Source organism: Podarcis tiliguerta (genome assembly GCF_965153285.1).
Source record: "Podarcis tiliguerta genome assembly, chromosome: 3".
NCBI lineage: Eukaryota > Metazoa > Chordata > Lepidosauria > Squamata > Lacertidae > Podarcis > Podarcis tiliguerta.
Window position 1 is genome coordinate 111,457,795 of NC_139536.1, and position 18,513 is coordinate 111,476,307.

Below are 18,513 nucleotides of genomic sequence, written 5' to 3' on the forward strand. Positions count from 1 at the left end.
GTAAAATTGTGCCCAAATATCTTATACAACCAATTATCGCTTGCAGGATAAATTGGAACGTTAAGAAGCTTCACTGTAATGAAACGATGTGAAAGATCGTCTAATAATTACAAACTTAATAATGCCTATCCAGAACCTTATGAGAAAGCTGCAGAGCAGGCTTCCTCAACCTCAGCCCTCCAGATGTTTTGAGACTACATTTCCCATCATCCCTGACCACGGGTCCTGCTAGCTAGGGATCATGGGAGTTGTAGGCCAAAAACATCTGGAGGGCCGAGGTTGAGGAAGCCTGCTGTAGAGTCTTATATATTTTTCAATTCCAGCAGAAGGCTCGGTTCACAGTGTTTCAAGCAGAATTATTCCTCACTGAGCTTATATGAGGTTTGGTGTCCTGCATATTAAAAAAGGTGGTTTCATCGAATCCTTGGTCTGAGCAAGGGACCACCTCTATCAGGCTAGCAATAGTGACCACTTGTCCACTAACCCACCTGGAAGTACCACTTCACACAAACAGAGAGAGTGTCTTTATCCAAGGTATGCAAAATTGTGAATTTGGAAGCAGCCTCACATTTGGAAGGCAGTTCTCTGTGGGCTACCTCATGTGAACTGGCCCCATATATTTAGATTAGATTAGCATCAGGTATAAACCAAATGGCGACACATTGGCCAACCCTGCTCTATAGGTTTACACACACTCCTTGCTGTAAATTCAGTGGCTTACAACCTTTAAAACACAATAAAACCAACTAAAACATTTTCTGCTTCAGAGGAGACAGTAACCCCATGCACTCCAAAAAATGATGAAGCTGATTCAGAAGCGAGTTCTGAATCCGAAGTGGATGCTGCTGTTGAAGTGGATGAAGAAAGGCTTGATCCAAGATCTGATGACGATGATACGTAAGTTGGCCTTTGCTTCTTTGACAGCATCAGCGTAACATAAAAGACTCTTAAGCAACAGTATTTTTGAGCTGTTGAAACCTTTAGATTTGTGACAAATGTATAGAATGGGAAGAATCAGCAACCTCACCAATTTAATAGCATAGTTCTGTCTAGATAAATTAGTGTAATTGCTAAAAACTAGGATGCTGTTTGCTTTGAAAGGTGTCTAACTTGCACTTTAGCTCATGTTTAATATAAAGTACTGACAGTGGGCAAACGGATAATTTAGTAAAAATAGGTTGACTAGCAAGCTTGGTGAAGCTAAAACTCCAGAACTGAATACTTGGCTCTCGATCTCAACATTGTGTGAACCAGCACTGAAGGATGAAAAACAGGAGGAACAGCAAATACTTTCATACTGCTCTTTGGTGACTCCTACTGTGAGGTCTCCCTTGAGCCAAAAAGTTTTAGGCACCCCTGGCTTAAACAAATAGCACTTTCAGACAGTCCTGCTGATGCATTAAAAGCTGATGAGATGGGAACTCTGTACCCTCACAAGGCAACTGTGTACGGCCCCATTAACACATAAACCAGCTCTCACATTTTAAAAAAAAAAATTTTTTGGATAAATATTGGCCAGTTTAGAAATTCAACATTATGATAACTTGATCAAGAATCGTAAGTAATAGCCGTTTTATCCTATTAATTTAATCTGTTAATGCAGTAACTTTGAAGAATCTGAGGATGAATTGAGGGATGAACTGGTAGAATCCCTGGAAAAAGTAGTAACATCTCTTCAAGAGGAGATTATAAAAGCCCCAGCTGAAACAGAAGACACAGATGAACTGAAAAAAGAAGCAGTATCCAATGGTAACCTTAAATCCATTGAAAGTTTGGAAGAGGATATTAACCTGACTACAGACAAACAGGAAGGAACAATCAGTTAACACTCTCTTGGGGAATAGTTCCTTAAGAATTACTGGTAGCTAGCGGAGTGTGTTTTAAGAAATGGTTATCTCTTTCTAGGCTTATCAACAACTATTTGGGACCATAATTACAGAGGTGAGAGGGTACAGTCCAGGTAGTGCAAGGCAGTTCAGTTTAACCAACTTTACATGACTGGTTCCCTGCCTTCCTGCATTTTGACATTATCCCCAGAACCTTTACAATATTTAGTTCCTCATTCTAGTTGCACATTATAATGTTACTTAGATATAAAAACATCATTAGGGGTTTGCAGCTCAGAACAAGTCAACGTCTTGATACGGAAGCACTTTATTAATCTTTCCCCCACAAGTCTTACTCAGCTACAGACCTTGCAGCATAGCCTATAGAATAGAATGGTGTTTTTTTTAATGGGAATGTCACCATGGCTATTTCCCTTGCATGCCTCCAAGGGTTGTCTTATAGTGGAGGAGTCAGTATGGAGGAACTCTTTCCTCTTTTGAGGAACTACTGCCACTCCCAGGTACCACTGCTTGCAGTTCAGGATTATAGGATGTGTGGTCTAGCAACATATGGGGGACCCACAGTTAAGAAAGGCTGGTGTTTGTTTATAGCTGTATGTTTAGGGCTGCTATAGATCAGTCATCATCACACACACCTTGTATGATTTCTTATGCTGATGCCTTACCAGATTTAACCAGCAGGATAAGAAATCTTTATTGAAGCTGTTCTACTGTAGACTCCCTTGGGGCGTAGGTGAGCATTCGTGATTAAATGCTCCTCCCAAAAAATGTAATTGACACTAAACTCCAAGTTACGGCAGCTGTGGGGAACCTCTAGCACTCCAGATGCTGCTGAACTACAACTCCCATCATCCCTGGCCCTGGCCAAAGGTTACCCACCTAGCTTTTATCTAATGTGAGGGCTTTCTGTATAGAGAATTGTTTTGTGAGCTTCTGTCCCTATGCTGACATAGAGCCTAGACTATATATATAATTTGACTTTCCAGGATCATTGTCATTGTACACTACTTCACAACTCGATAGCATACAATTCTGGTTGATGTTCAGAATCAATTGAGTCCTCCAAGGACAGCATTTTCAAGACTCTGTATTTATTATGCTAAGCAGATCAATGAAATGGGAATAAACTTTTTAGAAACAAGTTATGGGAAAAATAATCTGGGACAAATGTAGATTCAACACTTGATGCCACAAATTTATTTTAAGATTAAACAGCTTGCTCTTTTAAGAAGCTAGGACTGAGTTGTCACCACTGGAAGCTGCTGTGTATATTTTGTAATATGATTATTCAGCCCAGCTACTAGATCCTTAAGCATATTATGTATCATTTCATATCTGCTTGTGTCTATATGTAAGTTTGGGAGCATACTCTGTCAGACTGTCATACAGGAATAAGATACTCTTTATTGTACAATAGAAATACAGCAACTGTATATACACAACGACTTATGTCCAGGTATCTATTTACAAAATTTTATTTAAATAATTGTTCCACAGATAATAGGAATGTTTCCTCAAATTCTTGTTCTGCAAATCTCTTCACTGACTGACGAGCAGTTTGTCTGATTTCTAGCCTTTTTGTAGGAGGCAATGAAAATATATAGGCCATAGTATCTGCATAGTCGTCTTCATTTTCTGCTAGAAATCCAGTAATATTTCCTTCATAGGGCACCACAATATCCAGCTTGGGGCCTCCAGAATTGTGAGCAAGGATAATTGTGCCAGCTGCCATACATTCAACAATTCCTATATGAGACAAAACAAGCTATTTTTAATTACAGTTCTCACCTTAATTAGGATTTCAGTGTCACTCTAAAAGCATGAAGAAGAAGAAGAAGAGTTTGGATTTGATAACCCGCTTTATCACTACCCTAAGGAGTCTCAAAGCGGCTCACAATCTCCTTCCTCCCCCACAACAAACACTCTGTGAGATGAGTGAGGCTGAGAGACTTCAGAGAAGTGTGACTAGCCCAAGGTCACCCAGCAGCTGCATGTGGAAGAGTGGGGAAGTGAACCCGGTTCATCAGATTATAAATCCACCACTCTTAACCACTACACCACACAAAATAGGCTGGATCCTGAGATCCCACTCATAGAAAAAGGTACCGTATTTTCCGCTCCATAAAGCGCACCTGACCATAAGGTGCACCTAGTTTTTAGAGGGGGAATTCAAGAAAAAAAATATTATTTAAAGGGAGTGCTGAACAGAGCCTGTATGCATCCCAGGCTCTGCTCAGCGCTCCCTTTCATGAGCTGCGTGGAGTGTGTGTATGGCTCTTGGGGGCTTTTCCCCGAGGAGGGAGAAGGGCAGCCCATCACTGACAGGATGCCCTTCTCCCTCCTCGGGGAAAAGCCCCCAAGAGCCACACACACACTCCGCGCGGCTCTTTAAAGGGACCGTGGCTCTTCTGGGAGGTGGGGGAAAGGACAGAGCTGTGCACAGAGCTCTGTCCCTTCCCCCACCTCCCGCAAAAGCCAGGGATAGCCGTACGAAGCCTCCGCAGGGCAGCAAGATGAAGACTCCCCACTGCCCTGCGGAGGCTTTGCGCCGCTAAGGCAGAAGCTAAAACAGCTAGAGGGAGCACTTCACAGGCTACCCCAGAGCTACTCAGGAGCTTGCCGGGGCTGGCGGGGGAAGCGCGGGTTTCTCCCCCCAGCCCCAGGGACCACACATTCGCTCCATAAGACGCACAGGCATTTCCCCCTTAGTTCTTAAGAGGAAAAAAGTGCGTCTTATGGAGCAAAAAATACGGTACTCCTCACACTGTTACAGAACAGAGGGGAAGCAGATTTTGGGGACTGCAAAGGGAGGGTCCCTGAAAAGCTTTTCCAGGAGTATGAGATAGTATAGTAAGTGGAATCACCAAGTCCTTCTGTTAAGAGCATAATTTCTTGGTAGAAGAAGTGCTATGACATTGGTTCAAAACCATAATGTGTACAAAATGGAAATGGTGACCTGTTTGCATTCTACAGCAAAATAGATCCCAAAGAATGATTCAGCAAAAGTGGCTGTCAGAATGATTGTCACAGGGATATGCAAAACCGTATCATGATGTGCACACACAGTTTTGTGGAAAAGAGGCTACTTGTGACATCTCCCTCGGCTGGCTCATTGAGGAGATTAGACATGCAAGTAAGATTTCTCTCAGCATCTGCATTCAGTGATGATAGTGAATTCCTCTTGAGCTTACAGCTTATGCTGACAGGTTTCAATTTTTGAAAGGGATACAGGGAGGGGGGAGAGAGCAACTGATTTCCCTTACAATGAACGAAAAAAATAGTTTGTAACCTGGGAAAATATAAAAGTCATTTCCAAGTAATCTAAACTGTGAGAGTTCAGCACTGGAACAAACAGCCAAATGAGTTTGTAGAATTTCTCTCCATTAAGATTAGCATTCAATATGCTGGTCAGGCATTATGTTGGGATATTTTTTTAGGGTGTGATGTGCAATAAGGAAAAGAGATAATACTAGATTGGATCCATTCCAAATTTACAGCTCCCAAGAATGCACAATATGGAAATAGCTAAACACAGTATCAGTTTGAAGGAAGAATAGATGAAAACAGCACTAAAGCACTTTATAAACTCATAATCAGCCATGAGTTTCCACACCAGGAGCTAAAGAAATGATACAGCTGACTATATATAGCTCCACTTACCAATCCCAAAGTGTTCATTCCACATGGTGTGAAGTCCAATGGTCGCATCTGCCAGATGTTGCTTTAGCTCTTCAAATGGAATGTTAACTCTGAATTCTACCCTTTTTTCAATGCCCAACTCTTGGCAGAGCTTTTTAAGTCCACTTACACGCTGCTCATCTTCTTGGTTACGACAGCCACCAATCAGAATGAGTTTGGGCAGCAGCTCCTGCCCTGCAGTCTTTTCCAGCAATTTAGCAAAGGCTCTGATCTGCAGACGATGGTCTTTTTCTGGCCTAAACTGGCTTACAGAAACAATCGTTTGCTCTACAGTGCTCTTTTCCTCACGGAGAGGAATATCCAAGAATGTCTGAACGTCACAAGGTGGGTACACAACACTGGTGCGGTCACTGCACCTCCAAAGGGAAAGGATGTGATTGAAAGTCCACGAAGAATTAACCATGACAATGTCACTGCAAGAACCAACTAAGCCATATATAGAAGCAAAAATATAATAATATGTGAGTTTCAATTTACTCAACAGGGGATTTCTTGTGATGATCGCTGCATTATTAAATCGAGCATTCTGGTTCCTAACTACAGAAAGCATGTCAGTGCTGATTGTAGGATAATGAACGTAACAGCCTATCCGACAACCTCCTAAATATTTAAAAAGAGGAAGTGTGAAAGCATAACCCATGGAGTCAATGTAGACATCAGGAACACAGTTCACAAGAGCTTCCCAGCCAAGAAATACAGATCCGAAGCTCTGACCCAGCAGTGTAAAATGTGGGTAAAGGGAAGCTTCTACAAGATAGCGCCTTCTCAAAAACACAAATTTCACAGGTTGATTTAATCTGATGTTGAATCGTCTGTAAGCACCTTCAAGGATATTTTCAGCTGTGACACCGGCATCACCAGTGTAGACAACATAGGACACATCCTCGTACCTGAAAAATGAAATGTAATTTATCATCTGCAAATCATCTTAATTTTACACTCAGTAAAAGAGTCTATTTATGGGAAGACACTTTAATTTGATTGCCTTTCTTGGAATGTCTAAAACTACAACCATCAGCCACTATTTATCTTTCTTTTCTGTACAGCTGCTAAGCTCTGTTTTCCTTGGATGCATATGTTTTGTCACTTGAAATTAAAAAGAGAGACACTGTCAAAAATAAAATAAAGCACTCAAGTTTAAAAGAGTTGTATAAATATGCTGTAAATAGATATAAAAAATAAGGCAGGCACAATACCCAAGCAGGTTTAAATATGCATATTTAAGGACAACAGACCAAAGATGCAATACAGGTGTAAGAAAATAAAAAATGAAAAGCAAACAGTAACCGCAAGGGAAAACTGATTTTAACTGAGGCGTATCATCTTATCAACCCAGCTTGTCATTTTCATTGGCCATAAGCACATTTAACACTGGATGAACTTGAATAAGCCCCAATTATGTTTTATGCTCATGCACTCCGCTTTCCACTGCAACTGGGAAGAGGACTTCTGATGACTTTACTTTTAAAGAATCCTAACTTAGTATTGTGTTCAAACCTGCGATATTTCATTTAAACAAACAGTTGTAGTTTAACCTGCCAGCTTCATAAGCTATGCTTTGAAGTTTGCTTGTTATAACTCGTCCACATAGAGTTAAACCAGCCTTTGCGAACCTGGTGTCCCTCCAAATGTTTTGGGCTACAACTCCCATCACTCCTAATTAGTGAACTGGTAAAGGCAGCGCTAACCATGGTTTAGCATAATGTGTGAATGCAACCATTGCTTTCAGGAAATGAGGGATTAATGCAATAAACAAACATCACTGTACGAAAAGTGAAATGCATACTTACTTTTTCTGTAGTGCTTTTATAGCACACCATAATACTCTCTCACCTCCTCCCCCTGCATTGCAGTATGGGTGAAAAAATGCAACCACAAGTGGCCTTTTCCCATCTCGCCCTGATGGAAATTGTTGTTTTTTCCTTTGCTGGAGCCATAGTCGTAAACCAAACAGGAGCAGGAGCAGACAGACACATAAAAATCCACTTAGTAACAAGGCAGGGAAAGCCAATGAGTACAGCAATCTGAAATGAGAAGGAGAGGGAAGTGGAATTATAGCGACAATTCTGAAAACTATAAAGAAGTTCAGCAAGGAGAGCCAATGTTGGTTTCCATATGAAAACAGGTACCGTATTTTTCGCTCCATAAGACGCACATGACCATAAGACAAACCTAGTTTTTACAGGAGGAAAACAAGAAAAAAAAATATTCTGAATCTCAGAAGCCAGAACAGCAAGAGGGATCGCTGCACAGTGAAAGCAGCAATCCCTCTTGCTGTTCTGGCTTCTGGGATAGCTGCGCAGCCTGCATTCACTACATAACACACACACACACACTTCTCCTTACTTTTTAGGAGGGAAAAGTGAGTCTTATAAAGCAAAAAATATGGTAATTGTTTTTGTTATGGCAACCCTATCGACATGGATGAAGCCCAGACTGAAGGGAAATTGAGGAGCCTGGCAACTGTACGAAGTATTTTGCTTCCCATTCATGCTTTGGATATATTTGGCTTTGAAATCTCTCCCACCTGCCATCAACATCAAGTGGGTGGTGGGTAAGAGAAGAAACAAACAAGCTGAAATTTATCAGCCTTCATTTTGACAAAGGGATTTATATTCCCATCAGAATGGCAGGCAAAGTTTTAACACAAAGCAGCCAAACCAAATCCAGAAGCGTGCAGGTGTATATAATGGACACAAGCAACTGAAGGGGCTTGGCTGGGAAGGAGAGGGAGCTCTAGACTGGCCAGAAAAGGGAAAGAAGGCTGGACTGGACATAAATGAAGAAGAGAGGACAAGCCCCCAGCAGTGATGGGCATCGCCGAAAATCATAATATTGCAGAGTTGGAAGGAACACCACGGGCTTTTTAGTCCAACCTCCTGCAGGATTAACATTCTATGGCTTTTAAAATATGTGTGGGAGGACGGTTATTGATTTTTGTTTCTGCTTTATTATTTTGTATTCTCATTTTGCATTTTTCTGCTGTGAACCACAGGCGAAGGGCAGAGCCTAACTTTAATAATTATTGTATAAACTTTTTGGCAGAACAACTCTGCGTTGTAAAAACACGAAAGCTGGCAAATTTAACCCTGCTGTGTGGGAAATCCCTTGCAGACGACCACAGTGCCAAGGGACAGGTTGTGTATCCACAGCAGTGACCAGAGGAAGAATGACTGCTTAGAGGAGTGCAGAGAAGAAACACCATGGTGAAGATGTATCAGCTCCACTGGCCCCCTTCCTTTGCCCCAGCTGCAACAAAACATGTATCTCCTGTATCAGTTTCTACAACCACAGCAGGCGCTGTAACTCTCCAAAGGTTTAACTTCACCCCGCCCCCAAAAAAGTGTGTTCCTCCACAGATTGTCAGGCAGGCAGATGCCAACAACAAAACTAAAGAACCCCTTCCTTGGTACCATTTCCATTGACCCTTTTCGTTTTCTGCCCGGACACTGAGGTCCAGCGCCGAGGGCCTTCTGGCAGTTCCCTCGCTGCGAGAAGCCAAGTTACAGGGAACCAAGCGGAGGGCCTTCTTGGTAGTGGCGCCCGCCCTGTGGAACGCCCTCCCATCAGATGTCAAAGAGAAAAATAACTACCAAACTTTTAGAAGACGTCAAAGGCAGCCCTGTTTAGGGAAGCTTTTAATGTTTAATAGGTTATTGTATGTTAGTGTTTTGTTGGAAGCCACCCAGAGTGGCTGGGGGGACCCAGCCAGATGGGTGGGGTATAAATAATAAATTATTATTATTATTATTATTATTATTACTCCTGGTATGTCATCGACCAAGATGGATCAATGGGTCTGGAAACCAAGCCTTATGAGGAATGTTTGAGGGAGATGGGTATGTTTCTCCTGGGAAAGGGGAGATAGGATAGACATCTTCAAACATCTCAAGGGCTGTCATGTGGAAGACGGAGCAAGCTTGTTTTCTGCTCTGCTGGAGAACCAATGGCTTCCAGTTAGAAGAAAGGAGATGTTCCGACTCAACATCAGGAATAACTTTCTGGCAGTAATACCCTGTTTCCCCGAAAGTAAGACATCCCCCGAAAATAAGACCCCCCCAATAATAAGGACTCCCTGGACTATAAGGCCACTGTAAGGCGTCCGACTCCTCTGGACCGTAGTGGTGGACGCCGCTGCGCAGCTCACTGATTGACCGCAGCGCAGCCGGAGCTGTTCAGGCAGTGTGAGGTCTCTTTAAATCAGAGAGCCCGCACCGCCGCCAGGACAAGCTGCCGCCTGCTGCTCGCTCTGCCCTGACAGAGTCTGGCTGACTCACAATTAGACAATACAGTGGTACCTCGGGTTAAGTACTTAATTCGTTCCGGAGGTCCATTCTTAACCTGAAACTGTTCTTAACCTGAAGCACCACTTTAGCTAATGGGGCCTCCCGCTGCCGCCGCCCCGCGGCTGCACGATTTCTGTTCTCATCCTGAAGCAAAGTTCTTAACCCAAGGTACTATTTCTAGGTTAGCAGAGTCTGTAACCTGAAGCATATGTAACCTGAAGCGTCTGTAGCCCGAGGTACCACTGTAAATGTGTGCCATATTTTTCTTCATGGAAAAATAAGTCGTCCTCTGGAAATAAGACCTAGTGCATCTTTGGGAGAAAAAATTAATACAGTGTTACCTCGGGTTAAGTACTTAATTCGTTCCGGAGGTCCGTTCTTAACCTGAAATTGTTCTTAACCTGAAGCACTACTTTAGCTAATGGGACCTCCTGCTGCCGCCGGAGCACGATTTCTGTTCTCATCCTGAAGCAAAGTTCTTAACCCAAGGTACTATTTCTAGGTTAGCAGAGTCTGTAACCTGAAGCATATGTAACCTGAAGCGTCTGTAGCCCGAGGTACCACTGTAAATGTGTGCCATATTTTTCTTCATGGAAAAATAAGTCGTCCTCTGGAAATAAGACCTAGTGCATCTTTGGGAGAAAAAATTAATACAGTGTTACCTCGGGTTAAGTACTTAATTCGTTCCGGAGGTCCGTTCTTAACCTGAAATTGTTCTTAACCTGAAGCACTACTTTAGCTAATGGGACCTCCTGCTGCCGCCGGAGCACAATTTCTGTTCTTATCCTGAAGCAAAGTTCTTAACCTGAAGCACTATTTCTGGGTTAGCAGAGTCTGTAACCTGAAGCGTATGTAACCCGAGGGACCACTGTATAAAACACTCTCTTATTTTCGGGGAAACAGGGTAGCTGCTGGGCAGTGGGACGTACCCCTTCGCAAGTTACTTCCTCTCCTCCCTTGGGAAGTTTTTAAGCAGAGGTTGGGTGGCCGCCTGCCATGGATGCTTTAGCTGACCTTGCAGGGGGCTGGACTAGATGACCCTTGGGGTCCCTTCCAACGCGATACCTCAGGCGTCGCCATGGCGTCCTCCCCGCCCCGCAGAGTCCGCCTCTGGTTCTACGCCTCCCGCCCCCCTCCTCAGGCCTTTGGGAGGGGGAATGTCCCTCAGACATTCCTCCCTCGGGAAGCGGCAGCAGAGACGCGCCGGGGCTGAGGGAAGAGGAAAAAAGAGAGCGCAGCTCGCACCTGAGAAGCGGCCCGGCCGGGAAAGGCGCCATCGCGGAAGCCGCCGTCAGGTTCCGGAACCGGAAGTCGTGCTCCTTCTCCCCGCCTCTCCCAATCCCGTCGTCCTTCACCTTCATGTTTTACCTCAGGGAGCAACGGCCATTTAAAGTGAGCGCCGCTCGCTAATGCCCGGCGGCAAATGGGCTCCCGCCCCAGAGAGGCGGAGTTAGGGACGGTGAAGTGTCTTCTCTCCGCCCGTAATGCCCACATTCAGATGAAATGCGGGTGTTTAATTTTATTTTATGGCTCTAATTGACACTATATATCTCCGCTTGTAGCGCAAGCTCTGCGCGCATCTCCCATTTTCATAGCTCTACGGGCTTTCCTTTTTTAGAGCGTGAGGCGGAGCCGCGCCGCGTTGGCTTTCCCCCATTAGACTACAATTCCCATCAGCCCCGGCGAAAGCTGCCGGCGGGCAGGGGTGACGGCAATTGTAGTTTCAACGACATCCGGAGGTTAAGGCGAGAGGAGGCCAATCGGAGCTCCCTACTAGCGTGCCGAGGAGCCAATGAGAGCTCGGAAGGAAAGGCAGCCAATGGCTGGCTTTGATTCGCCAATCTGCGAAGGATGCTAAAATTTAAAGGGTAATGTTAGGAGGGCGGGGAGCTGAGTCTCTGCCATTGGAGGCGATGGAGCGACCTCTATAATAAGCATGTTTACATCGGATTAATTTTTCCCCGTCTAATTTTTTTCCCCATACCCGGGTGCCTTTGGAAGGAAGTCTAGATTGAAATGCGAACCTGTTAAAGCTTCCACTTAAAACTTAACTGGGTAGGTTTAAAGCCGGATAAAGTAATCAGGGGTGAAATATGTTGGCTTTATATTTGGAAATGGACTTTTACAACTGTGAAACAAAGAAACTGGGTATTGTAGGGTTCCTCCCGGAGCCAGGGATTGCTATACTGACTCAGGGGCTCAGATCAAGGAGAGGCTGTGTTATTTATAGGCTTCGCCACTGAACCCACATGATAAATCTTGTTATCTTACTGTTCTCTCTCGTTTGTTTCCCCAGGGTTTTGTGATTTGTTGGGTCATAATTTTCCTTTTGGGGATGGGAAGCGGAAGTGGAGCTGAAAATTGAAGAGTAATGATTAATGACACTTAAAAGGATCCTTTGTTTTGTAAAGCAATCTTAGTGAGAACACTGACCAGTGCTTTTTTCTCCCTGGGGGTACTCAAGGCTATTCAGTATTGGCAACTTTTTTTTCTAGAAGGAAAGCATGGCTACTGACTTTTTGCAGTACTGTACAGTTTAAGGATTGCTTTTGAAGTTCACAGCGTAGCTAACCTTAATGTAAATGTGTAAGATAAATATTTTAATGCAATCTGATCAGTGGCGTAGCGTGGGGGGTGCAGGGGGGGCCGGCCGAACCGGGCGCAACATCTGGGGGCGGGCGCGCTCGCACTCGCAGTTCTCTGCCCCTACCTGGCTCACTCACTCTCGCTCACTGCAGTGCTGGCTGTGCGAATCCGATCCAAGCCGCCGGGTCGCCGCCCGCTGTGGGCGGTGCGGTGCAGAGAGAGAGTGAGGGACTATCTGGGGGAGGGACAGTGCAGCGGGGGGCGCAAATTACTTGCCTTGCCCCGGGTTAGGGGGCGCAAATTACTTGCCTTTCCCTGGGTACTGACAACCCACGCAACGCCACTGAATCTGTTTAAGTTTAGGCAGTGTAGTACAGTGGTTCTCAAAGGGTGTGTGGCACACTACACTGGTGTAGCAGGAGCGGTAGGCAAGTGTGGCTGGAAGATTCAAGGACAAGCAAAGAAACATTTAACCAGACAGGTCTTTCTATGTAGCGGTGCCTGCCCTGTAGAACTCCCTCCCATCAGATGACAAGGAAATAAACAACAGTCTGACTTTCAGAAGACATCTGAAGGCAACCCTGCTTAGGGAAGTTTTTAATGTTTGATGTTTTATCATGTTTTTAATATTCTGTTGGGAGCCGCCCAGAGTAGCTGGGGAAACCCAGCCAGATGGGCGGGATATAAATAATAAATTATTACTGTCATTTATTATTTCAACATTTTAGTGTAGCATAGTATAGTATCAAAATAACCTTTTGGATTCAGGCAGTGACCATTTTCCGCACGTGCAGTTGACCCACAGATCCTTTGGGATACGAAAGAGGGTAGAACGGGGGCGGGGGGCAGATAAGTTAAGGAAGCAATGTGGGGGGAAAAATTTCAGGATATACACAAAAGATGCCTGTTGCTAGCTACCGTTCTTTGAACTTTGGAGAAGAGATAACACAGGCATCCTTAAATTTATCCCTTGTACATGAATTAAAGGCGAAATGACACAAATGATTTTAAGCTTTGTTGGACCTAATTTCCATATTTTGACTAAGCTTTAGAATTTTGGGAGAGAGGACAAGTCCCCCCCCCCCCCGTTTTATTTTGTGAATTATATACCATTTTAACTATTTAAATAGCACCGTTGAAGTACAGTACGTGAACTTTACAAAGAACAGGTTTGACCAGGCTTCCTCAACATCAGCCCTCCAGGTGTTTTTTTGGCCTACAACTCCCATGATCCCTAGCTAGCAGGGCCAGAGGTCAGGGATGATGGGAATTGTAGTCTCAAAACATCTGGAGGGCCGAGGTTGAGGAAGCCTGGGTTTGACAGTCCCCTCTCCCAAGTGGCTCACAGTAGATTTGGGGAAATGAAGGAAAGGGGATTGTTGGGAATGAAATAGGAATGAACAGGGGAGAAATAGGCAATTGTGTCAATAACACATTTTGACTTAATTACAATAATGTATTGGTTTTCCCAAAGCTTTCCTGGAAACTTAAAACTTTTCAGGAGGGCTTTAGTCTTTTGGGGGGTAGTTTTAGACACAAGGAACAATGAGAGGGGAGGGTGGCACCTTTTGTGGCAGTTGGAGACCTACAGACAGTTTTGAGTGGTGCAGCTCGATGATGAAAGCTCACAGGAAGGGATGTATTTTGATATAAGAGAGATAAGATGGGGCAAGGTTGAGAAGGATTTTGAAGGTAAGGACATCTCTTGCAGATTTCCTTTGGGCTTTTGATAATGGTAAAATGTTGTTTTCAAAAAATCTTTGATTTATTATTAGTTGCTAAACAAAATGACGTATTTGAATCACATTTACATGAGAAAAAGGGCCAACTTTCCTTTAGGATAACTTTTATAGCCCAGCTGGATTGCAAAAATCAGTAAAGTGGTAAGTTGCTTACAGATGCTTCAGGTTACAGACTCCGCTAACCCAGAAATAGTATCTCAGCTTAAGAACTTTGCTTCAGGATGAGAACAGAAATTGTGCTCCGGCGGTGCGGCGGCCGCGGGAGGCCTTATTAGCTAAAGTGGTGCTTCAGGTTAAGAACAGTTTCAGGTTAAGAACGGACCTCCGGAACAAATTAAGTACTTAACCCGAGATACCACTGTACTCTGCTCAGGGTCTATTAGGAAGAAAGTTCAGGGGATGGTCTCTGAGGTGTTGAGGGACTCCTATGGTCCTAATTGAAGAGGGAAGATAGGCAGCAGAGAGGTTTTAGCTGAAGGTTCCTCATCTGGCCACTTGTGGTGTCACTTGGAAAGTGCAAGAAGGAATAATGACAATTCCCAGTTTTGTAACTTGAGATGTATAGCTATCTCAAATTGCCTTCTGTAGAACTAGGTGTGTACATATTGTGCCACCACAACAGAATATAGTATAGTAATAAAATAGAGCTTGCTCTCAGAAATTGTACTTTTTCTTAGTATATTCCTATACAAATGTGTTCTTTTTTAGTTTTGCATTGTTGTGAGATATAAATGAACTGCCTGTTCGTGGTATAGTGTTTTCTTACAACAACTGTATTTACAACTTAAATTTGCTGAGTGGTTATTTTCAATTTTTTTTAAAAGAACAGTTCAGTTGAACAACAAAAGAAAAGAAAAGAAAAGGGGGGAGAAATAAAATATATACATATACATATGTACAATTGTACTTAACTAATATTGTATTATGTACATATGTACTTACAGTATATACTTATCTAATACATAGGCATTGTTATTATACAAATGCATATATGTTTATTTTAAACCTATATTATGTATTAATGCATTCCAAATATCATTATACTTGTCCATGCAAAGTCTGTGTTTGTAAGCAATCCATTCATACGTTGCAAGTGTAATCATATAGTCAAGCCATTGATTAAATAGAGCTGTACATTTAATCTTTCCAGCGCATCAATACCAGTCTTTTGGTCATAATAAGGGCACAAGGAATCCATTTATGTTGTTCAGTTGTCAAATTCCATATTGCTTTAGGTAGGTCGTTGAAAAGAATATTTTCATCTGAAATTTTTAACTTTTTCTGCACAGTCATAGTTATACTTTCTCCCAGAACTTAAAAAAGAAATAAGGACAATAAAAAGTCAGAAGAAAGAAAAAGAAATGAGAAAGCAATAAAGAGGACTCCACCTGTTAATTATGTATAAAAAGATTATTCAAACTATTTAAGGTGTTCACTCCAGAATGGTATCAGAATCCTGCCTTAGTGTTGTGTTCAAATTAGGGGTCCTTTTTTTGTTTGTTTTGTTTTTAAAGGTCTGTTTCACATGTAACACTAAGCCATGGTTTCTTGCCATGTGGGGGAGTCTCAGTGAGCCTGAATGATCTCTTTTCCCTCTTGAAGCTGCACAGGATCACATCTTTGCTTGGGTTTGCTGAGGCTCTTCTACATATCATATCACTAAAGCACGTACTTCCCCACCCAACTGTTGCTATCAGTCCCAGCTACTTTCCCCCCGCTCTGCCTTACAGATAATATAAGGCAGCTGCTGTCTGTCTGTTTATATAAGAAGGCTTTACTTTCAGAAAAACATCTAGTCCAATCCTTGCAATGTAGGAATCAACAGCCATCTCTGGGTGGATTTGAACCACCAACCTTCAGAGGGGCAGCTGTAGGCACAAAGGAAACCTAGGAAAAGCTGTCTCTGTGGAACTAAGTGCTGGCACGTGAAATCTTTTATTTAGTCATGAGAAATGTATGCAGTCAATTTCATGCAGTAAACCTATTGGTAAGTAATAGATTAACTGGGCACAAGTAGATTCATATGACCATCATGTGGCCTTTAATTACTGGTTGCAGAGTTGTGGGCTTTTGTTTTCCCCTCCTTCATATGCATGCTGCGGTAGTTGAACTATAGAAGGGTGTGTGGCCTGCTTCCGGAATGCATAGAAATATGTCAGACAAAAGAAGCTTTAGACTGCTGACATGCATGGTAAGTTTACATATTTATAGACTACATTTGTAAGATGTTTTGCGTAGCACATTGATTGTATATTGTATCGTGAACAAGCTGTGGCACCTAAGAGGAGGTGATTAACTTTGCAATTCTAAGTAGTTATTTGGCAGTAAGTCTCCTTAAGCTCAGTGGGACTTCTTTATGAGTAAACATGCATAGGATTGGGCTCAAAAGTAGTTACTTTGAGGATTTCAGCTACAGTGATTGTGCTGGTCAAGAACAGACTGGCACAAGGGAATACAGTGGTACCTCGGGTTACATACGCTTCAGGTTACATACGCTTCAGGTTACAGACTCATGCTAACCCAGAAATATTACCTCAGGTTAAGAACTTTGCTTCAGGATGAGAACAGAAATCGTGCGGCGGCAGCAGGAAGCCCCATTAGCTAAAGTGGTGCTTCAGGTTAAGAACAGTTTCAGGTTAAGAACGGAGCTCCGGAACGAATTAAGTACGTAACCAGAGGTACCACTGTATATGGTCATGACTTAACATTACAAAAATGTGTATCAGTGTATGATTGGGCCAAGACAATACTGCGAGGAAGTGACTTTAATAACAAAATGTATATAAATGTATTATGTCATCCTGTTTAGATTGGACCCAAGAGAATATAGTGAGGAAAGAATTGTAATTTATTCTGTTGAATCCCAGTATTCTGCTTTTCCTTCAAGAATCTCAGGCAACGTTAGTGGGATTATTGCACTTCTCTCCTCATTTGAGGGAAGGTAAACTGTGCGTGGAAATGACTGACCCAAAATTGCTCAGTGGGAATTTAAACTCAGGGCTCCCTCATTCAATAATCTTGCATATTATCTCTCCAGCGGGTTGCATGATGTTGAGTGTGTAATATTGGGTGGGTTGTGAGAAAAGGGGTCAAGTGAGCGATGAATTATGCCTCCTCTACAAATGCATATACAATCATTATTGAGTGCCAGAATTGTGACACACATATTAATTAGAGATGAACAAATTGGTTTCTTTACTAAATTATTTGTTTTTCTCTGTGCGGTCCTTGGTGAGGAAGGAATAGATCTATTTCCAGTCTGTGTCACTTTTGCATATGTGTGCATCAGAGAACACCCAGGAAGTGTGAGAACTGTTCCAATCTTCACACAAGTCTGGGAAGTTTGGCTCAAGTCAGTTTCATATCAGAATGAGCAAAGATCCGTTTCCTTAAACATACCTAGTTTTAATGCAGCTGTAGCACAGTGGAGCTAGAATGTTTCCCAAACATGATTCTAAATTATAATTTATTTGGGACTGGATCTTTGGTCAGGATTGATAGGAAAGGGGATTTAACGCTAATCTAGTCTGATTCTGGTTTCATTTTCTAAATGTGTTGTAACCTGTTGAGAGCCTCTGGGATAGGGCAGTATGGAAACAGAAAAAAGATGAAGCAGCATTGTAATGGTTCTAGGGGTTGCTCGTGCGTAAGTTGCCGCCACTCCTGGCTAGGTTACCTGGTTGAACCCTTTCTGTCTGGACAGCCTCAAGTTTCGTGGCTGCCTCAGTCGCTGGCAGAATCCATCAGTGGGCGTTTCTTGAACCCTTTTCCAGCATAAAAGCTGTTTGACTCCCAGTCTTCTCCTACTCTCCCTGCACTGAAGTCTTCTGCGCAGGGAGGGTGTGGGCAGCGGAGTACCCGTACTCTCTCCGCTGGTCTCCGGCGAGGAGTCCTGGAGCCACCTCTCCGATTCCCCCATCTGCCCCCCTTCTCCACTGGTGTTACGCTGATTTCCTTCCCCAGCGGATGGGCTGCCTCTCTCCCTACTGGGACCCTCTCCGCCATCCCTCTGGAGCCTTCTCTCCGCCTCCAGCTCTGATGGCAGTTCCCTGACATCCATCTTATGAAAAGAGCCACTTGGGGGGCAATCTGAACCTTGGCTAGTGGCTACTCACCAGCAGAGCTTTGTGGAACAGCAGTGCCACCAGCACATCCACAGTCCTGCCTTGCATGGTGGAAGATTTAGAGGGGCATGATAGTTGCTGTGCCAGCCTGCAACTGGTAGCGCTTTTGAGCCAGGATCAGGACTAGTGCAAGTCACATGAGGCCAGTGGAACTGGGCTGACAGAATCCAATGAATTCAGGTCAGCTCAGCCTGTACCTGAATATCCTGCCAAGGGACCTTCTGCTGGC

The 18,513-nt window shown here is 43.4% G+C and overlaps 3 protein-coding genes across 14 annotated transcripts in view; 2 read left to right on the forward strand and 1 right to left on the reverse strand.

Moving 5' to 3' along the window:
* Positions 1-3,366, forward strand: part of NEK5 (NIMA related kinase 5) — a 24,952-nt gene extending 21,586 nt beyond the window's left edge. For all 3 annotated transcript variants that reach the window (XM_083435320.1, XM_083435321.1, XM_083435322.1), the window contains exons 22-23: positions 768-897; positions 1,604-3,366. In XM_083435320.1, coding sequence (XP_083291446.1) covers positions 768-897; positions 1,604-1,826 — 353 coding nt within the window. In that variant the 3' untranslated portion in view covers positions 1,827-3,366. The remainder of the gene's footprint in view (positions 1-767; positions 898-1,603) is intronic.
* Positions 3,232-11,363, reverse strand: ALG11 (ALG11 alpha-1,2-mannosyltransferase). 2 transcript variants are annotated; one of them, XM_083435360.1, is made up of 4 exons: positions 11,078-11,363; positions 7,337-7,570; positions 5,508-6,436; positions 3,232-3,593 (listed from the first exon to the last, which is right to left on the reverse strand). In XM_083435360.1, exons 1-4 carry the CDS (start codon positions 11,191-11,193, stop codon positions 3,322-3,324), a joined length of 1,551 nt encoding a protein of 516 aa, XP_083291486.1. In that variant the 5' UTR covers positions 11,194-11,363; the 3' UTR covers positions 3,232-3,321. The 2 variants fall into 2 exon arrangements, with proteins under 2 accessions (XP_083291486.1, XP_083291487.1); XM_083435361.1 differs by lacking the exon at positions 11,078-11,363 and adding an exon at positions 10,898-11,019.
* A 345-nt stretch (positions 11,364-11,708) lies between these two features.
* ATP7B (ATPase copper transporting beta) overlaps positions 11,709-18,513 on the forward strand; it is a 49,168-nt gene continuing 42,363 nt past the window's right edge. For 2 of the 9 annotated variants that reach the window (XM_083435275.1, XM_083435279.1), the window contains exons 1-2: positions 11,709-11,887; positions 16,970-17,101. Coding sequence is in view for 2 of the 9 variants with exons in the window: in XM_083435278.1 (XP_083291404.1) it covers positions 16,301-16,351 (51 nt within the window). In the remaining 7 variants the exon portion in view is untranslated. Of the gene's footprint in view, positions 11,888-15,749; positions 16,352-16,969; positions 17,102-18,513 lie in introns of those variants that run through there. The other 7 variants (XM_083435276.1, XM_083435280.1, XM_083435273.1 and 4 more) reach the window with 6 other exon arrangements.